The following is a 21,912-nucleotide window of genomic DNA, read 5'->3' as shown; positions in this document are numbered from 1 at the left end:
CGAAATGTAAAAGAATTGCCTCACTGCAGATTGTGTCTAGTGTATTCTGTACAAAACTAATTATTTCAAATGTTTCCTTTAATAAAACAAAGAAACAAACAAAAACTATTAAAAAAAAAACAAACTAGAGTCTATAAAAGTCAAGCTCAAACAGCACACAGTACAATTGCATTTTGGTTGAAAACCTGCTTTGTTTTTATGTTGCATCATCTACTGATGCACATTATTGAGTTTTTCTTGCACTAGTGTAGACCAAAGCTCTGCACTTAGGAGATACGCTGTTGTATGAATCATATTTATTATCATTGATCTACCACCACCTTACTGCACTGGCCTCATTCAGAACGGCCTCTGGAATATTGCTTTTTCAAAGGACTTACAACCCTGTTCCCACAAAGCTCTAAGAAGTACAGCAACTCATCGCCTTCTGATGAGGCTGCACACCTAAAACAGACGTAGGTTCTTGACATTTCAATTCACCAGTAGAGTTTACTGGTCCCTGTTCTCCTATGATTGCCATGATTTAATTTAGTTTGAAGTCATTGGGTCTAAATATCTAGGGTTCACTTTGAATGCCTGAACAAGAATGACTTTTCAGCAAACACATGCAAGGGGGTTGGAACGGGGTAGTTGGGAACCTACTAGCCATTAGATTATTAAAACAATTTCTCAGTTTTCGATCATTTAGATGTGTTAAACAAACATTTTTTCAATGTAGGAACAACATATATTTACCGAACAACACTTTTTTGAAAATGTTAGTTTTAAGGTGAATCATAATAACACGTGTCACTGGCTTTGTTTTGATGCAGAGACAGAGCAAAACACAGAGTGCACTGCATGAAAATAGTGAATACAACTGATTATCAGTATCTTTATCCAGATAAATTGATAGCTGGATAGCTATCTAATTAGCTAGCTTAGCATTGTCGATCATTCCTTAGAGTAAAGAAAAAAAAACCTTTATTGAATCATTCAGGAAAATGCTTTTTGTATGCTGTTAAGTCTCTTTAAGTCAGTCTGAATATGCTTATGGAGGTTAAATAATAAAGTCTTGATTTTTTGGAGACTCTTCTGATCTAGATGTTGTTGTAATTTATGTCAATCCATTTTGATATTCCCTTTCTAGCATTTTCTATGAGTGCTATTGCAGTTTAAAACATAGATGCAACAGATGATTCAATTCATTGCAATTTATTAAAACGTTGTTTGTTTTGCTAGCAATGCTCTTCTCTTTCCCTGAGGTGCCCGAAAAAATCCAAAAGATAAAAAAAGTGATCTTTTTCATTAGTAGGAAACCTGGCCATTCTCTTTTCTGGTGAACTAGCAAATAATACTCCCACATCACAGCATGTCTAAGCTATAGGGTTGAAATGAGAAAAGTGAGATTAGCCTGCAGTGAATAGTCATCGCTGCTCACTTTGTATTTTGACAAAGTACCACAAGGGTCAAAATGTCTACAGACAGATGGTCTCTGCTGGAGATGTTGGTGGTCTAGCAAGTCAACTGTGTGCTGGACCATAACCTTTTGCTAGTAGAAGAGATGAATGAACATTTATACTGTTCAGTAATCTAGCTGTTCTGGTAATCTAAACCACAAATCAGAAAATATCAGCTTGATTTATCCTTTGAAAGATGCATGGCATCTTCTTTTAGTACTTCAGAATATACTGTCTATCGCATAATGATGACTATACAGAACAGGCAGAACTCAACTAGTTGAAAAGTTAAAAATTTCTCCCAACGATAACCTGTGACAGAGCAGGTAGTTTTTTTTTTTCCTCCTCTGCCCTCTCTTTATACTAAATGGTTTGAGTCAAGTTCAGCACACTGAGCAGTAATTGCCAGAAGTCTGCCTGAGCTGCATGTTCCTTTTAAAGGTTGACACCTCTATCTTTGAGATCTATTGACTCAGGGAGAGCTGAGGCCGTCTCCCACATCTGGGCCATAACTGTCCTCTCTTTGTTTGGGCTGAAACACGTTTAAGGCTCCTTTCATTCAGCTGACATGACCTAGATTAGAGGGCGAAAAAGGAGCTTAATCATACCCTCAAATAAATTAAACACTGCTGAATGATGAAGAGCTTATGAATACTATGTACTGCTTTATTAAAAGAGAGAAAAAAAATACAACTTCTATAATCTTTTTTAGGGACAAAATGCTTGCATGATGAGCCTAATATTCCAAATTATATATTTACATCTGTAAGATTCTTGTAATCTGGAGTCAAGGGAACATAATTTCTCTTCTAAACATATTTAAAATGTTTAAAAGAAAAAGGTTGGATAAATAAATGAATTTGCATATGAAAACTACCAAAAGTGAGAAAGTGTCTGAGCAATGCAAATGTAGAAAAGCTTGATTTTAGTGTGAAGTTAAATACACATTTCTGAAATCATATGCCATGTTGAGAACATCCAGATTATAATGATTATATGTACATCATCAAGTGATTAATAAAAAAAATCCATTAAACATTAGTTAATATAATGCCACTGTTTTTTAATGCAACATCTTTTTTGATTTTTAAAGATGCAGAACTTTTGCCTGGAAGTCATAGTCAAGAAAATACCAGATCAGCAGCATTCTTCCCTTTAAAAGCAACTTAAAAATGGTTCTCTAGGACAATGGGTGCAGCCAGTTAGTATGCATTTGTCTGTAAAATTAGGTGTAATCCATAAAAGGCTTCTTCTTTACAGCCTATTAAACCTAGCAGGCAAATTGATGAGATTTTTGTAGCTGTTATAAATCAAGAAATAAAAAAAACATATGCTATGCGTTTCTATAAGCAAGTTTGTGCATCCTGTTGAAGGTGTTATTACTTGTCAACAGAAATCCACAAGCTGAAAGTAAACCTAATTTACTATGTTAAATCACATCTGTCTGCATGTTGAAGTGAGGGGAAAAAAGGCATGAAGCTCGATTGATCTTTCCGCTGCTCTGCCATCTGGATCTCCCTCCATCACCCAAATCACCCTCTTTCAACTATTTCCACTGGGGCATGAGACCCAAATTGAATATGTCCAAACAAGATGACACAGATAATTCCCACAATTGCTTTCACCATATGTTGCCTTGATTGGATAAGGCTAAAAGAGTTCCTAACTTTCAAACAACTTCCAAAGTTGGAAAAATTATCTGAGAGTAATGTATAGACAACTGAAGGGTTCACAGAAAGGTGCTAAGTAGACATTTCTGCTCTAGTGTGCTGAAAGCAACCAGAAGACTTCAAGTTCATAATTTCATGATGTTGATGCCAATGTCATGTCAGCTCTATCCCTTTTTAGTCAAATGAACATGCTTGCAATGTGACAGCAGTGTAGGTGTTATTTAATGATTTTTTAATTACCTCTTGCTTACATTAGTTTAAACTGACAGCATAACTAACAGATAATAAGAACAAAAAATATGTTAGATGTATGTTTGTGAATGTCTCAAATTAAATTGTTACTTTGTTCCTTGTGTCAAGATAGTATAATACTAAAATACTAAAATTACATAACCTGGGTTCTGTTCAACAAAGGCAGATGGTTTAAATGAAAAACAGTCTATGGACTGAAAATATTCAAACTAAATACTGTACTTCTCATAAAAAAGGCTCTGCTCTGCACCACAAAACTCACCCTGTTTCTTGTAAAGTGTTAGAAGTGCAGATCTGACAACCAAATACATTTTTTTTTGCAAATGGAAAACACACTAAGCTAACATAATATACAAATTAGCATAATAAAAAGCATAATAAAAATCTGACATTTTCTCATATTGTCAGGTAGAGAAAAAATGAATATAGGTACAGTTATATGAAAAAGTATTTCCCCCTAATAGATTACTACTCCTTATACTTATGCTTAATATTACAAATAATTAAATAATCTTAATTTCAGAGAAAAAAAACTAATTAAGTAAAAATAACAGTCTGGCCGAAGGACTGATTATTGTCTAATGGCCAAAAGAAAGCCTGTTAGACAACACAAAGAAGACTAAAATATATTTAAAAAAACAACACCATAGTCCAAGGCTAAAGAAATTTATGATAAGATGAGAAAAAAAAATCCATATCTATCAGACTGGAAAGAATTAGAAAGACATTTATATAGCTTTGGGATTCCAGAGAACAACAGAGAGAGCCATTATCCAGAGTTGCAACAGAGAAAACATGTAACATTGGTGAGCATTCCCTGGAGAGGCAGGTCTATCAAGATTACTCAAAGAGCACATGAGCTTACCTTGGAGATCACAGAAAAGAAAAGAGAAACAAAAAAAACAAGACAACATCTAGAGCACAGCAGGATGCAGAATCAGTTTTTATGATTTACCTTTAGGAAACATACTAAAAAAATGGTGTTTATTGTGGAATTCCAAGGTTAAAATCACAGCTGACCAAAAAGAACACAATGCAGACATTTTTCCAGAAAATATCTTGATGAACAACAGTTTTGTCAATTTGCTCTGTCAGGACAAAGATGATGTGCTTTAATTGGTGTAACCACCTGTGTACGAAGTGCTCATGTAACACATATTCCTTATCATTACGAGAGCTAAACTGGACAGGTTCAGTAGCACAACGCAGCACCATGCTATCAGCAATTAGCCCAGCATTCTGAGCATGTGCGCTTTCACACCGGCAGAGTACAAAGACGGGTCATTGTGGGTAGGTTATTTCCTGCTGCAACATGCCTAAATCTAATGGATTGGTCATTAACAGGCCTCTGCAGGACTTTAAGACACGCTGGGAAGGTAATTGATTTGATTCATTTGATTCAGATGTGTTGGAACAGAAACACATCTGTACTGGACCAGAACCTGACAGCCCTGATCTATGTACATGGGGTTGATCTTTGGCCAAAGAAAGAAAGAAAGTAATTAATACACCATTTAAAAATCACAATTATGATTTTTTTTTAATTCTGTAATATAAAGTCCATTGATGTAAAAAGTTAACAGAGGAGCACAACACAGTAATTGTCACCTGCTGAACCTCAGCCCATGCCCTCCTCCAGGAAGCCACACAGCCAAACACAACAACAGACACATAATCTTTTGCATTAGTTTGTTGAGGTAACTTTGGGATTAATCACTTATGACATTCTCCTTCAGATTATAAACACAAACACCACCCCTAAAAAAAAAACACCCATCTCTCTGTCACCTCAGCTCGTACTGTTTCTAGTCAGTCTGTTTGTCTTATGATGCTTTTTTATTATCATTCTGCTAATAAATGCACAGTATCAAAAAACACTGTGCTCTGTGTGTGTTGTTGATGATACTTTTGCTGATGTGTGTCTGCTATCAGGTAAGCCGCAGAGGCTCCTCGGCCTTGGGGGTGACCGATGAAGCGCCTTTGCCTATCAGTTCTGTGTCAAATTTAATCTTGCACAATGCAGCTAGTCGCTGCTTTTTCCCCTTTAAACAACACTCACTCCTCACAAAATAAATTTCTCTTAGCCCCAACAGCTTTCAAATGCAGTTTTTTTCACCCTAACAATGGCAAAATAAACAAAAAAAAACATTAGGTCAAGCATCTTGTGGCAAAAACCTGTGTTGTATGTGAACTACACTGAACAAACACACTTCTGAATACAGTTTACATTGGTAAACACTGACTGATACAAATAATAGTTCAAATATTTCTACAAAAGACAGATAAGAACTGCATTATGTTTTTCTCCTTTTAAAAAGCCTATTTAGATAATAGACTATATCCATCAGAGTGGTGCTGATTATGATGCATTTTATGATTAAGCATTTCATTCAGTCTCTTTTCATAGTGTAGTAAGAAATTATTGCTTAAAATAATTACTGAAATATTTAATGATTGAATCCACTAGGAGGGTTGCATGCTTTGAAGAAGGTCACTTTTATTCTTGGGCATCAATAGAGTAGCTCTCTATGATTTGCAACCTTTAATTTGTAATAAGCCTTTTTATTTGTTTGCCAGTGTGCAAGCTATGTAAATAAGCTGGAAATGAAAAAGAAAACTAACTTCATGTTTTTGTATAAAATGCTATTTTTTTTAAAGAGATATTTTCAAAAAAGCTTTTTTCAAAAAATATTTTTGGTTATAGCAAGAAAAAAGATACATGAAAGCTGAACTTATACTGAAATAGTTGTCCACAATGAAATGTACAAAAGACAAGGCTATAAAAAAAACATCTGTTGCAAAAACAAAAACCAAAACCTTTTATCTTCACCATCAGTCATAAGACTGCTTTAATAATCAGTCTTATGAATCTAGAGTCAATGCAAAGCTTCAGTTATTACAACTAAAAACCAGCGATCAGCCCGAAACCTGGGAGTAGTGATGGACTCTGACCTGAACCTCCAGAGCCACATAAAGACAGTCACAAAGTCAGCCTTCTATCACCTGAAGAACATTTCCAGGATTAAAGGACTAATGTCTCAGCCAGATCTAGAGAAACTCATCCATGCGTTCATCTTCAGTCGTATTGATTATTGCAACAGGGTCTTCACAGGTCTGTCCAACAAATCAATCAAACAGCTGCAGCTGATCCAGAATGCTGCTGCTCGCGTTCTCACTAAAACCAGGAAGATAGAGCACATAACACCAGTTTTAAAGTCCCTACACTGGCTCCCTGTAGCTCAAAGAATAGACTTTAAAATGCTGTTGTTAGTTTATAAATCACTGAACGGCTTAGCACCACAATACATTAAAGATCTGCTGTTATTGTATCAACCTTCCAGACCTCTCAGGTCTTCTGGTTCTGGTTCTGCTCTGCATCCCCAGAACCAGAACCAAACGAGGAGAAACAGCTTTCAGCATCTATGTACCACAAATTTGGAACAAACTTCCAGAAAACTGTAAAACAGCTGAAACACTGACTTCTTTTAAATCTCGACTAAAAACCCACCTGTTTAGGACTGTATTTGAAACGTAATCAATTACAAATTTATTGATGTAACTTGACTTAATGCTATGTTTTGATTGTTTATTCTATCTTGCATTGTGTTTCTGTGTTTGTAATGATGTAAAGCACTTTGAAATGCCTTGCTGCTGAAATGTGCTATACAAATAAAATTTGATTGATTGATTGATTATGAAGGATATGAAGGATCCACATAATGCCTGGAGACCGTGATGATTTGAGTTGTGTGTCCAACATTTAGTTATACAAAACATACAAAACAAATATAGATAACACCAACTTTCACACTTTACATATGAGAAAGATTCATAGCTGCACTTCCATCTTAATGCATATCACTGGGGTTAGGATCCATTTGGTACTGTCTGGACCATGCCGACCTTCTAGTCTCCCAGCTGAAATGCTAATAAGGGGAAAAAAAAAATAATCTAATTTGATCTGATATTGATCTGGCATTTGCTGTGCTTTTAAATCTGCTCAACAGACATTTATTATTTATTTTACTGCTTTAAAGGGCAGTTTTCTGTTTTGGTTTGTGTTCAGTGATCAAGGATTTGTTTGACAAGAACTGGTAAGTTCTTCACTATTGTGTACCTTGAGTTGGTCACATGGTCAGAAAAATGATCATGATTTTTTTTTCTCTTACGAACAGTTTCAGTAAATATAATATTATGCTAAAAGTCTAGTTTCAAAAAATATTTTTTTTCAACATACATAAAGAACAAATCAGAAAAAGTAATGAAACATGAAAAACTAATCAGATTTGTGATTAAAAGGTCAACCTAAACCATGCTTAAGAATCCTTAAGAGTTGCAGACACACGTAAAGCATAAGATCATATTCGTAATTTAACATTAGTATACAGTATTTTATTAAATATTTATTTGAATATTTAATAAACTACAACAGTAAACAAACAGTATCATCACCAAGGAACACACCAGGCAGGTCAATGATAATGTTGTGGAGAAATTTAAAGCAGATTTAAGATAGAAAACTGTATCAAAAGTTTTGAATATTTCATGAGCACTGTAAAAAAAAGTAAAATATAAATCATGTATCAGTTTTCTTTCACTTTATAAATGCTATAATTGTTTATTAACTAAAATTCCCATTAATGTCATTGAAGTCTGTGGCAAATGTAAAGGTGAAATAAATAACTCTCGTTCTCAAAACATCAGACAAAAGCAAAACAACTGAAAAAGGAAGAAAAGCAGAAGAGAAAGAACATGAAATAATAAATAATGTATAAATAAAGACATTTTTAAAGATGGTCTAATTTGAACTGAGCCACAGAAACACTTTCTGACTAATCACTTGGTGTCATTAAATAAATATAAATAATTTTTTATTGTTTAAGGTCACATTATGAAATGGTATTGTGAAGTCTTTCAGCAGTACTGTACTGCTGAAAGACAGGAAGCTGTGCCATGCTTCCTGTATTTAATAAAAAAAATAAAAAAAAATGTCACTTCCAATGTCTACACATGGAGCGCTTTTTAGAGGTGAGCTATGACAGATCTTCGTTTCATACTTCAAATTTGAAGAGATGTGAAGTGAAACCTCTGGCAGAATATGACAACTTTACTCATGTAACTCAAGCAAAATGCTGAAGGTGTTTTCTGATTTGCGTAGAGGAGACATTGCTTTCCAATTTATTGCAAAAGTGAAGAACTACTACCCCAACATGTGCTATAATATGCCTTTATGTTTTATTTAACCTCAACAAGAGACATACATTGTAAATTAGTTTAGACCATAAATGTTAAAGTGTAAAGGATTTGTTAAAACTTAACACTTGATCCTATAAAAATAAGCTGAACTAGAAACAACCTGTTAGTCAAGAGCTGAAGAAGAAAAAGAGACTTTTCTGTAGCACAGTGTTAAGGCAAACAATTGCACTCAGGACTACTGAATCTATTTCTTACAATGATCACTTTATTACTGTGCATGTTAATATAGAATATCACTATTTTTTAAGGTTCTTGAAGCAGGTAATTGAGAAGTTGGTACTCTGCTCCCAACACAGCATGACAGGAAATGTAGTTAACAGTAGAAATGACGTAAATCGATTTAAAGTACTTACGGTGTTTTGTTTGTGTACTATAGGAAAAACGACTCAGATAACACCAAGTACTGTGGGACTTTTAAGTACAAACAAATCTGAATGTAAATACTTTGGAATGTGATTGGACCATGAAGGTCTTTAACACAAGTTTTCTTCTGCACATGAACATGGTGTTTTGTTGTTGCAAAGCACTACTCTCCTCATAAAACACTAATTGCGAATAGTGTATGAAAAACTAGAGCTTCAGTCTGGATCATCACCCAAACACACCTGTTGCCTCATGCTGCATAACTCTGTGGTTACAACACTTCCTGACATTTCTGAAACACAGACAGAAGCAAAAGTCACTGCAAGGGATGACTAGACAAATGACAAGAAAAAAACAAAAGAAAAAAGACAGCGGACACAGTAAAGGACGGATGATTTCAAATATTTTCAGGTGCTGTCTAATCCATTTACCTCAAAAACAATATGTGAATAAGCAAATCTAATCTTACTGAAGTCCAACTTAATTATTAAAAAGAGTAAGACAATAGTGGACATTTGCACCAAAATAAACGTTAAATAAAGTTTGTGACGTGAGTATATATTGTTCTGCTACTTTTCGAGAATAAATAAGTTCTAGAAAAAAGCTAAAGACTCACTACATACTTACAGAAATAGATTATGATTCATAGTTATTCTTTTGTCAGGTACTCGTATTTGTAGTCTATGTTTCCCTTGGCTGATTTAAGTCTGTGTTTAGTAATTGAGATCTCTAGAACTGAAAATGAAATAGTTCATGAACTGAGCTTGAGGACGCTTAGTGGAAACTATTACAGTAATTTAGTTGTCCCAGTGAAGTGCTGCACGAGGGAAGAGGCACGCAGTGAGTTTAAAGCTTTGTACTCGTGCTCTGGATTCACGGTGCTAACTGGTGCATGACTCAGTCCTAAACACAACAGCTGGTGGTCTGAAGAGCCCAAGGTAGAGCCCCAGGGTATGAGATGACCAGCCCACTCGTTTACTGTCATCTTACTCAGGGGACAGGAAACAGCAGGGTTCCTGGAGCAAAAGATGAGGCTGGCTTCTTTTCAGATTCTCGCACCCTGGAGCACTCAAAGAACAAGCAGTTGCCAAGAAGTATCACATCACCACATGTTTGCTATGATACACAGAGAAATGAAAGGATCCAAAAGATGTAAACACCAGAGAAACACACTTCAGGCCAATAACAGGCCTTTCAGACATATTTGCACCTCTATTTAAAACGGTTTTTGAATTATTAAAATGAATTATGGTTTTATTTGTTTTACAGCTTCATCAGCGTTTCTAAACAAGCTTTCATGGTGGTCCTTTACTGACATTTACGCTGTGCTGCTTGAGTATGTCACATTTGTCATAAAGGCAAAGCTCCTTGGAGATGCATGAGCCTAGTGAGCCAAGACATCTTTACTCGCAACATTGTTCTATATTCTCATGAAAAGGGTAATTCAAATGATCTGTTGATTCCCCCCCCACTGTATAGCTTTAGTTCCACATGAATCCCTGTGTCATTCCTTAACACTTTTCAATCCAAAATGCCTAGTTACAAGCCCATTTCAGCCAAAAAGCCAGTATTCAGTGTCATCACACATGCAGATTACACCTATTCGGAGATACTACAAGCCTCTGTCATAAATGTATCCATAACTTCAACAACACTCAAGTCTTTTTCCTTTCTTTTTGCACTAACTTAAAAGGTTACTTTTCTAAAGCTTTTAAAATAAAATTGCTTTCTAAATTCCCTCATTTCTGATTACTTCTGAATCAAAAATGCATTGCACAAGTCATAGAAATCAATATATTTGTACATCTTAGTTTACAAAGTAAAGGGAGCAGCATACAAATAGGAGTTAAGCAGAAATCAGGTAACACAAGATGCTCCATGAGGCAGACCTTTTAGATGTTATTTTATCCCCAATGGTATTTTACTGCCAAGCCTATTATTTAATGTTGCGAATTCAGCCCAGTAGTGTGACACCGGGTTAAGATCAGCATTTGCATTAACATAAAAATTGTAACAATTTCCAATTAGTCTCTCAACATCAAAGGCACTGAAAAGATCACACTAAACTGGGTCATGATCTTCTATAATTGGCCCAAATTTCTTAATTCATAAGTTGCGCAGCATGGTTCCCCTGCATGCCTTGTAGCTTCTGCTATTTGAAAATACAATTTAGTTGAATAGATGAAAGTTTTTACAGAAATGCCTTGGCAATTTTGTCATTTTTGTTGTTTGATGAGCATCAGCCATCTTTTCACCTGAGTGATTTATTCAGACAGGTTGTACATCATTAGTAAATCCTGAAAAAATCAGCAGAAATGAAATAAATGACCTGGAATATTTGATGAGAACATACAGCCACAGAATAAGAAGACCTTTTTCTCAGCATATTTTAATTGTTAAGCATGAGGAATCGTTATTGTTTACAGTTAAGGAAACAGAGAGAACAACACAAAAGGAGCTGAGCTGTGTATTCGTTTAGCCGTATAGAATGGACCAGAAGAAGGAGCATACGGAAAAATGTATGCAAATATGTTAGATGCACATCATTAGAGCTAAGATACTTGTTTTCATCATACCAGACATAATGGGACAGAAAGTTTGCATGAATGTGAACTCTGGATGGCCATTAGAGAAATAAACACATTTCTATTATTCCCTCAATGACGAGGCAGCACCACAAATTCAACACCCTTTCTCTAGATAATAAAAAAGCTGCAGAAAGATTAAGATGTGAGCATGAACATGGGGTCATGTACTTTTAAACATTTATATTATGAAAAAGAATTTGCCTAGAGAGATAAAGCAGTGTACTTATTAGATGCTAAAAACAAAATATTTTGTCTCTCCTGTGTCTTTTGACATGAGAATTCTGTCATCAGAAGTTAGTATGGAGTTTATATTTAAAACCATCAAATTTTAACTTTAAAACTGCATTCACTGTGTCAAAACATTTGCTTGTACGTTTTCCTTTGATGCTCAATGGGAATTTTCTTCAGTGCTTATAATGTGCATTTCAGAAATGATTAAAGAACTAATAAAATTGTAGCAGGGGACTTATCAGTTCCTTTATCTTTGAAATGTAAAATGTGACTTGGCTTTTTATTTGATCTCTTTTGTTTTTGGTTGAATAAATAGTGTCAGTACCAGCATCAGGGGTTGTGAAAAGAAACTTTTAAACATTGGTGAATTGCTGCATATTTGAGCAACAGTTCTCAAGTTAGCTTCTAAAACATGAAGAAAGCCCAAGAGGAATGAGCCAACACTAAAGCCTAAGGCTATAGAGACTATGTAACATGGAGGAATTACATTACTGTTTCAAGTCCTCTGTGACTTGCTGCAGTATTACTTGAGAATTACAATCTGCAGTGCCACAGTTACCTGTAGGCAAGTGGAACACAATAATCTTGATCAAATTGTTGCCAAAGGTCAAGGTAAGGTTATTGTAATTAACCAAGATTATAAATGAAGCTCAAGTTAAACTTTGTGGGAATCTCACCTTAATGTGCTGTGTGAGTTGCTATACTGTGTCTGAGATGTGTTTCATTTAATTATAATAAAATGGTGCAAATGCCCTACAGTGAAATTTGTGTCTCTAAACTTACTGCCGCAACAATTTAACTTGATAAAAGTATCAAATATAGCAAGAGTGGCGCACAACCTGGTGGCTCACTTTACACACAGACTGGCTTGTATAGAATTAGATTTAACATAATGTTAAGGAAAATGACAATGATTTTTTTTTAAATACCGGGTTTAGAAGAAAAACACCCAGGGAATTTATATATTGGGGAAAAACTGATATAAATCACCTTGTAAAATGATTTACATTGTTTTTCACATGTATTCATGTTGCATTCACAAGCTTCAGTGACATTTTCTGTGATGGGCAAAAGCCGTATCCTCATCATCATCATCATCATCATCATCATCATCATAATCTATATAATTGTCAAATGAAGAAAAATAGTCATGATTGCAATTTTTTTCCAAAAAAATATCTGAAATTAATGTGCATTAGTACACAGTTTACTGACTCAGTACCTTGTAGAGTTAAGTCCAGGGGAGCACCGACTTACTCGAACTGATTTCATAGCAAACAGCTGGAAGATCAGAAAAAGTTACCTTGTGTTCTTCTGATGCTAATTTGACTTTTTCAGCTTATTTATTTCAATCATTGCTGAGGCACAGTGCTTTTAATTTTATTATTTTTATTATTTTAAATTTACAAGATCAAAACTAAATTCTGAAGTTTTATTCAACATGGCACACAGGTTTTGATAGGCAGCCTTTAGCTCCTGATGAAAGAGTTTCTTTTATTTGGCCCAATTGGAATTCTAAGTTAGAAAAAAAAATAATGATTTTTTTGGTGCAATAGCAACATCTTGCAGTGGGGGAAAGACAAACTTATGCCAAATAAGCTCTGGCACCAGTTTAGCACCACCGCCAACTTGTTGAAAAAGAACATCTGAGTCTTAGCACAGATTCTTTACAGATTTGGACTTTGACTTGGCCATTCTATCAATATGCTTTAGTTTAAACAATTAGATTTAGTTCTTGCTGTATATTGTTTTTTCTGGAAGCAGCTTTGAACAGGTTTTCATCCAGGATAGCTTCATTAGCCTTTTTCCACTCTGACACACCTCTCTGCCATTACTGGACAAAAAGCATCTACACAGGATGATGCTGCCTCCACAGTGCTTCAGAGTTGTGATGGTTTTCTCAAAGTGTTGGGAATTATCAGTTTGTAGCAAAACATATGTTGCATGTAAGTAAAAAATTATATTCACATTGATTATTATTTACAAAATACTTTTGAATGCCTATGAAAGTGTAAAAATGTTTGAAAGTGCCTTACCTTTCTACTTCTAAATTATGCACTTGAGTTGGTTTATCAAAAAGTTCCTATAAAACTCGCAAGTTTGTTTCTTTAGCGCACTGTGATGTAGTATAATATATCTGAATCAACATTTTTTTGTTAATGATTTCATGTATTGAGTAAAAATAGGGTAAAGTTTTTATAAACTAATGAGCCTAATTTAAAAGGATTCATATTTGATCAAAACTACACTCAGTATTTTTTAGCCTTGCTTTTATCTGATACTTTAAAAACATTACACAATATTTCATTCCTTACCTCTCCAGTTGGTTGACAAAAATATTACTATATTTTAATATTTTTTGCTCCCTTGAACTTCTACTGTAAGTAAATCTGCACTAAAATATGTCTGGATAGTGTAGAACCAGATTAATTTTTAAGTTGTCAGATCTGCTGCTTTTTTCTGTCCATATAAAAGGCACTGCTTAAGTTTTTTCAGAGAATGGAAACTGTCCATGTTCCTTTAACACAACAACAACTGTACCATTGTCAAGCCTGTGATGTCAGTGACACCAGTGGTGTCAACAATTGTTGACAGCATCTGATGTTGCCATGGCAGTTGTGTCAAACTATGTTTATTTATACTTTCATGGTTGTTTACTTGCAAGTCGCTGGGGGCTGAACTATTTAGCAAATCACCTCAGCCATGTGTATTTATCTGTGTCTAAAAAACAAAATTAAAAAGTCCCTGGTGTGAAATTCACTAGCATCCTTGACACCTTGACATATATACCCAGGTGGGTTTTCCCAGGGCACCCAGTGGCTCTCATCTCTCGGAGCCCTATTGTTGCTGTCAGGCTTGGGACTTTCTATTCAGAGACTTTTCTCCTGAGGCAACAGTCTCTTTGGGCAAAAAACAGACCACAACAATCAACACGACAGAGTGCAGTGGTTCTCTATATAGAGTAAAGAGTGGCGGGAAAGCCACAAGCACTCACCTGCGTAAAAAAGGGGAACATAATGCCGCTTGTTCAGTAAAAAATGTTTTTTTAAGGTTTTTCAGTCAAACCCGAAAAGTCGGCACTGCATTGGCTAGTAGCAAAACCCTATTGATAAACCCAAATGACTGTCAAAGGTTTCCCAGTATGAATGATTATATGACAGTGTGACCGTGACCATCCTTAACAACATTTCTGCAACACCCGGGCATGGGAAAATCCTGGAATAATATTTTTCTCTGCTAGAGGAGTGAAACTGATCTTTTTGAATCTTCCAGTGGGAGTTTTTCTTCTTTTCATTCAACCACAGAAAGACAACTTCACATACTTTATATATAAATGATGGCAATCTTTCCATGCAACAAAAAACACCAACTCAGATTGCTAATCCCCTATGTTTAGATGGATTATATTGTTTGCTATCTATTTCCTTGTGTAGTCAAGGTCCTCTCACCTCACAACACTATACCTCTAAGTCATGAAGTTAACACATGATCAGTCAAGGATGCTTTCATTTACCCCTATGCTCCCTATCAGTAGGAAAGTTTGTTTATTTCAACATTTTTTTTTCTCCGCTCTCTCCTCTAATCCCCAAACACAGACTCACATCCATCCTTTCACTTTTTTATTTTCCAGTTCCTCTCAACGCTTGACAGAGTAGAGATTCTTAATCCCCCCTCTATTACTGATTTAGGCCAGTAGTTGATTGAAAACTGGAAAAAGTGCTGCAGCAGTCTCCAACGCTATCCGGGGGCTTTTCACACTACTTAGAAAGCACCATACATGGTGCCGAGGAGGGTTCAGGGATGCCTGGAGACCCTGCATTTCAGGCATGAATGCCTGCAGAGGGTAAACAAATTCTACAGACCAGGACAACTGTCAGACATTCTCTTTGAATGAAATCTGAAGAGAACCACATGAGGATTCCAATTAAAACTCAAGCACACAATCTGTCTCTCGCAATGAAAAAACAAAGTACTTTTGTCATTTTCCATCACAACAGAGATGCAAAGGAAGAAAAAAAAGGAGGGCTTGAATATCAAGGCTAAACTACCACAGAGACATTAACACACAGACGCACATTTACACTCACACAAAGCCTAATCTCCCTCACATCTTATTAACTGTTCTCTCTGAAGATGTATACACGCTGCCGAGAGACTTGCTTCCAATTTGGCAAAGCCAAGAGCATCTTAATGGGCTTTGAAGAAAAAGAAAAACGCCTGTCAGAAATTTTATATGGACATTTGCAGGGCAAGGGTTTTACCAGTGGTATTGAGACTTACTAAAGCTCTAATGTCATTCTATTATTTAGTGATTACATCTGGCAATGTTGCTAAATTTGTTGTGCAAAGTTGCCCTACATTTTATGTAAAGTAGTAAGTCACTGGAAAATAGAGAATGATGATAACATGTTCTTAATAAGGAACACTGAAACATGACGGGACAGGATTAACTATGGTTACCATTTGCCTTAGTTATTTATATTTATTTTGAAATAAGTTCTGTAAAAACTTCATGTGCTATGATGATGATAAGTGTTGTAGAATCTTTGTTTTAAAGAAAGTATTAAGAACTTCACATTCTGATAATTTCAAATGTTTTTGGGGGGTAGGGAGGTAGGAGGGTTGCGATCAATTATTTTTATTTTGTTGTTTTACATCCACAAAATTATGTACAATACAGCCAAATTAGAAGAAGTGCAGTAAGACAAAGAAACAGAAAAAAATTGTGTAACCCCAGCAACCCTCAACTCCATGGCGACCCCGTTACCCATCCCTCCACATCTCAAAATAATAGCAATTAGGAAAGTGGACAGTTGAAAAGATGAAATTATCCCTTACAGTCACAAATTAAGAGGATCACATAGAGTTGTGTTACATTTCGAAAGTTTTTGACGTCAGTACGGAGGACAACCTACAAACCAGCAAATGCTGATCATTGAGAAAAACGCAGAGTTGAAGCATCACGAGGAAAAAATAAATGGCTGTATTGTCTAGCAACCAATAACTGCTCTGATAAAAGAAATCAAATAAGGCTGCTGTGAAATGAACCCCAAAGGTAGTTGTTATTCTTGAGGAGGGAAATATAAAACTCAGGCAACACACATTAGAAGCTGCTGCACATCAAGCCTTTTTATTTGAAGGCTGTGGAAAAGAGCGGACTCCACCCATGAGGCTCCCAGCCGCTCTGTGTGTAAGTAGATGTTGATATTAACAGCAAAGCCTCAGAGAAGGAGCGTCGTGGCAGGAGCTTGACGGAGGCATTCAGAAGCAGCTGTGTTTCTGAACAAAGAGCTGACAATCATGCTGCATTGTGTGCGTGACACTGAAACTAATGTTCCACACAGAAGCACGAGGGTGGCGGGGGGTGATCCATGCATCCGAGCCACTCTGTGGCAAGCCATCTTGCTGGGGGTACATCAGCAACATGGAAAGTTGCAAACCTGGTGTAATTTAATGAAGTTGTCCAGCAGGGAGTTTTAAAAATGTTTTTGTTTTCTATTTTTAGTCTTCCCACATACAACGCTGTATTTCAGCAGCACTGCTTTATGTCTGCTTCTTTGGAATCATCATTCAGATTTCTGTCAGAGCTTTTGAAAACTAAGATTACTGGGATGTCACTATCTGTAGTCAATAAAACAAGCTAAAGTACGTACTAGGACTTCAGCTACAAGAGACACCGCCATGAGAACCCGAGGGTGTTAGAAAATGAAGAAACAAAGTCGAAAGCAGGGAAGATAATTACTCAGTTCCCTATGTGGGTAAAACTGGATCTATTGAAAGTTTTTTTTCCAATACGAACCTCATTCATAAGCCTCAAAATAGTAATCGGGAGTTTTTGAGTCAGTTTCATTGCAGCAGACACAGCTTGCCTGCAGACACAGTCTGTACAGATACTCTGCAAAGTTTTCTCTATAATTTGTTTGATTCTAGGACATTAAAAGATACATTACTGTTATAACACTAAAAAGATTATTCAAATTCAGTTTATTTTGGTTTTCTCTCCATGGCCATTTATTAATTACAAACAACATTTGAAAAAAGTTCTAGATGTGCACAAAAGTTTGTTCAAACTATTCACCTAACATGTTTGAGGTCATTTTCCCCTCAAAGGATTTTGTACATTTGCACATGGAATAAATCTGACTGAACCAGCTTTTTTGTTTGTTTGTAGATGGTGAATCTGAAATTTAAAGTTGTGTCCTAATATTTGAATTTTAGTGTATTAGGTTAAAAAAGAAGAAATTACAATAATCAAAAACTCAAAAAAGTCAAGCAGACATAAACAGGAGTCTTCTTCTCCACTTTTAACTATGGGAGAAGCGGTTACTCCATCATTCACACCTATGACCACCGCTCTACCATCAATAAAGTGGCTGACCTCTGCCAGACTCTTCTCCATCACTAACCAACAGACGGTAAGTTACTGAACTCTGCAGCAGGCTGACTGATGTGACATTGTTAGAGCTGGATAACTCACTCCATGGGTCTTACCTTGTAACATTTTTTGACAGTAGCTGTGAGAGTGATGCACTTCTTTAAAGAATTGTCTTAGTACAAATAGAAAAGTTAAATTACAAGAGAAATACTTCTAGCTAGCATTGAATTGAACACTTCCACTCACTTTGGTATTTTAAAACAAACGCAAGCTGGGCTGGTGAAATTATTACCATATGCAAAGAGAAGTCAAAGACCTGTGCGTTTTGTATCTTTACGAACAGCAGTGACATGACTGCAAATGATATAGTGAAGACTGCAGAATCTCTGTGTTAGCCTACTTAATGTGAAAGAATGGAAATCTTCTTGGTTAGGTCCAGTCATAACCTGTATTTATGTTTGAAAGCAGCAATGTAAATACACAAAGTCCATCTCCAACACAGAAAACATAAGAAAGAATTTGGTTACAGTCTCTTCATGCATCTGGAGCTTCAAAGTACTCAACAGACCCAAGTACTTAAATTCCAAGCAGATGAGGAATGTCAGGCAAGATGAAATAATACTCAAAGGTTTGCATAATCAGATATTGAAACGACCCAAGTGCTTCACAATTGCTTACAAGAAATAAGAAATGTCTGGCATCTTCTGAAATTTTTCCTGAGATAAATGTCCAGGTTCTGTGTGGGAACCGCTCACAGAACATTATGAGGTCAAATTCTGGAACCACCCAATGAATTTCACTCCTTTAAGGGCTGTCAAACTAAACAATTACAGCTGCACAGAGTCCAGGTTTGTATCAAAGTGCATCAAGGAAATCAAAGATGACTGAATTAATTTTTCAAATACATCCCAGATATTCGCCAAGGGATAAAGTGCTTGGCAACAGCATTACAGTTGTGTAAAATAGCATGCAAAGTAATGCTTGTTACGTTCCCGACATCTGTGGAAATCTGGCAGCAATCACTTTGCAATGGGGAGTTGAGCGAAAGCCATTATTTAATTATTTATGGAGACTTTTATGATGTCAAACACAAATGATGAAAAAAAGAGTTCAAGAAAGTAAAACCAAAGAGAAAAAAAAGTTGTTTCCCCCTACATAATGCATAAGTCTACATATTAAATAACCTCATCACATTGATGATTGTATTTCAGTGTTCTTGTGCTGATGAGGTACTCACTCCTGGAGTAGAATACAAATTCTAATGAAGTGCTGGAGTAAGACAAGCATGAACCCAAACATTTAATATTTTCTGTTGTTTATGAACAGCACATTTATTTTGACTCTTGAGACGTGGGAGTATTAATAATCCTCATAATTAACACAGCTAGAGTGTGCAAAGAAACCAGATTCTCGTCATAGTCCAACCACTCCAAGAAAGAATAAGACGACTCCATGATTATTACTGTCTGATGCTGCCAATTACAAGCACTGTATCTCTATTTTCCCTGTGAGCGGCAATGGAAGGATTAGATACAGGTCCCTCTACTTCCCTTCAATTTCCTCTCACAAAGTGTGAATGTGTTTACTGGCCAATGTATTTTCTTGCTTTGACCATAAATATGATTATAACCGTGGAGGAGATAATAAAATCCATATCTCTGCCACACCATAGAGCATGAATTAAAACCTGAACCAAAGAGCCTTTAGGAATATCAAAATGAAAAAAGAACTCAACAGAAGAAAACAAAAAGTCATTCATGTTGAGGGCATACAGCCCCCTACTGGTAAATATTATAAACTCTTAAGCCAAATCCAACACTATAAGCTCCATGGTGTTCTGTTGAATGTGAGCAACAGGTATGCTGCCACTTCCCGAAAAAGAAAGTTAGTCTTTTACTGTTTTCACCTGAGCAACTCAATTAAAAAAAAAAAAAAAAGGAGTACAATCTGGGTAAATGCAATAGCTGAGTATTGCTGTTAGGTAAACTGAAAGAATGCTTTATGGAAAAGACAACTATTAACAAAATGCTGTAAAAGTTTAAATGTCTGCAGGCCTCTCTGTCTTTTGATTACTATTTGGGATGGTAGGTTTCTTACAGAAAAGTAAAACAAATCTCTCAGTTGCTGTGGCTGACTTGTCTGCGTAATACATTTTTTTTCAGTTGGGAAGAAACAATTCTAAATCTTCTGATCACCTCAGGTCTTTTCTAGATGCTAAATCTACTTTTTTTAAACGCCAGCCTGACAGAAAATCAATGGAATTCAGGCTGCCGTGATTTATCACTGACTGGTCAGAAAACTGAGTGGACAATGATTTTTTTTTTTTTAAACAGCAAGGAAATCCTCGACTAAACGGCACCTCTATAGCTCATCCATAAGAACGAGAATTGATTTGTAACACATCGCAGCATCATTCGCTTCAGTCAAACGCAAACGGGACACCCCGACAATAAACTCCTACTCATCTGTTTGACTGAAAGAAGGATAGCAGTTTAAACACGCGGAATGTGCGAGGAAGACGCACGGCTCTTCGTCAAATTGTTGAATCTGAGGGGGAGACATGACACGTGGTTGTTGTGGGCCAAACGCGCCGATGATGTGTCAGTGTCGCCTACCTGATATTTCCTGATGAGGTACATGGAGGAGGCTGAATCCTTTAGCGCTATAAGCTTGTCTAACCTCGCTACAGCTCCGCGCTTTGCTTTCTCCAGCAGATGACAGGGACAGCACCGACAGAGTACATAAGGCGACCTGCAGTCTCCACATCGCACACATCAGTGAAATCCTTGGGAAAAAATATATATATAAAAAAATATTTCGCAAAAAAAATACGAGCTCCGTTGACATGTAAGAAATCCAAAGGCTTTATTGGAAGATGTTTTTAATTTTTTTTTTTTTTTTTTGGAAACGAGCACGATGATCAGATGCTGAATTGAAAATCAGATAACTCCTCACTTTATGTACTGACGCGTCCCTTCCCTTGGTAAAGAGAAAGTCCAGACTACTCCGTGAAGGCGAGAGGATCCCGGGGAAGATGCAACCTGCTGGTGCTCGGTTTGCCAACAACTTCTCTCTTGCACAGCTGTCCTGTCTTTATGACAGCGAGAGGGAGGCAAAATGCATCGGAGACGCGCGCTGCACAGCGAGCAGAGCGCACAAGGGCAGGGCAAAACGCGGAGTGGAGTGGCTCGACTTCTGCAGCTCCCATCCAGGGGTGATCACAGTGCTCTCGCTGTATGCATGCGTGGTCATGCACACTGCTGCACCTTAGAGGTGAAACACATGTCGGGGTTGCTGCGGGTCGGGGTGGAAGGACACGCTGAACACACACGTTTCGATGTTACCAAGTCCAGTGGCTCGCACAACCCCTGCTCACTGCTCCGTGTCTTCTAATGAAACTTAGTGCTGGGTGATTTAATTTAATTAAATTCACACACCTACACACACGCGCATACACGCACGCACCCCTACATGCAGTTTGCTTATTTTCTGAGGATTTTAACCCTTTACCATCTCGCCATTGGCACAGGCAAAAATTAGCTCGCGTTTTCTGTTGTTATAAGACAAAGTAAAGTCGTCTTGGAGGGGGTGGAGGGTAGAGGAGAAATATGGCTCTTCATCCAGGGCGATATGGTTTGGGACGCCGTTCGTGCTTAATAATAATAATAATAATAATAATAATAATAATAATAATAATAATAATAATAATAATAATAATAATAAAATAAATAAAAATA

The 21,912-nt window shown here is 36.4% G+C and overlaps 1 protein-coding gene across 2 annotated transcripts in view; it reads right to left on the bottom strand.

The window, feature by feature from the left end:
- LOC116718713 (glypican-6-like) overlaps positions 1–21,582 on the bottom strand; it is a 160,295-nt gene extending 138,713 nt beyond the window's left edge. The window contains exon 1 of one of the 2 annotated variants that reach the window (XM_032560916.1): positions 20,791–21,582. In XM_032560916.1, coding sequence (XP_032416807.1) covers positions 20,791–21,022 — 232 coding nt within the window. In that variant the 5' untranslated portion in view covers positions 21,023–21,582. The remainder of the gene's footprint in view (positions 1–20,790) is intronic. The other variant, XM_032560915.1, reaches the window with a different exon arrangement.
- Positions 21,583–21,912: the final 330 nt, after the last annotated feature.

This window comes from Xiphophorus hellerii, chromosome 4, assembly GCF_003331165.1.
Source record: "Xiphophorus hellerii strain 12219 chromosome 4, Xiphophorus_hellerii-4.1, whole genome shotgun sequence".
Lineage (NCBI taxonomy): Eukaryota > Metazoa > Chordata > Actinopteri > Cyprinodontiformes > Poeciliidae > Xiphophorus > Xiphophorus hellerii.
Note: the sequence above shows the minus strand (reverse complement) of the source record. Positions and strands in the feature narration are given on the sequence as shown.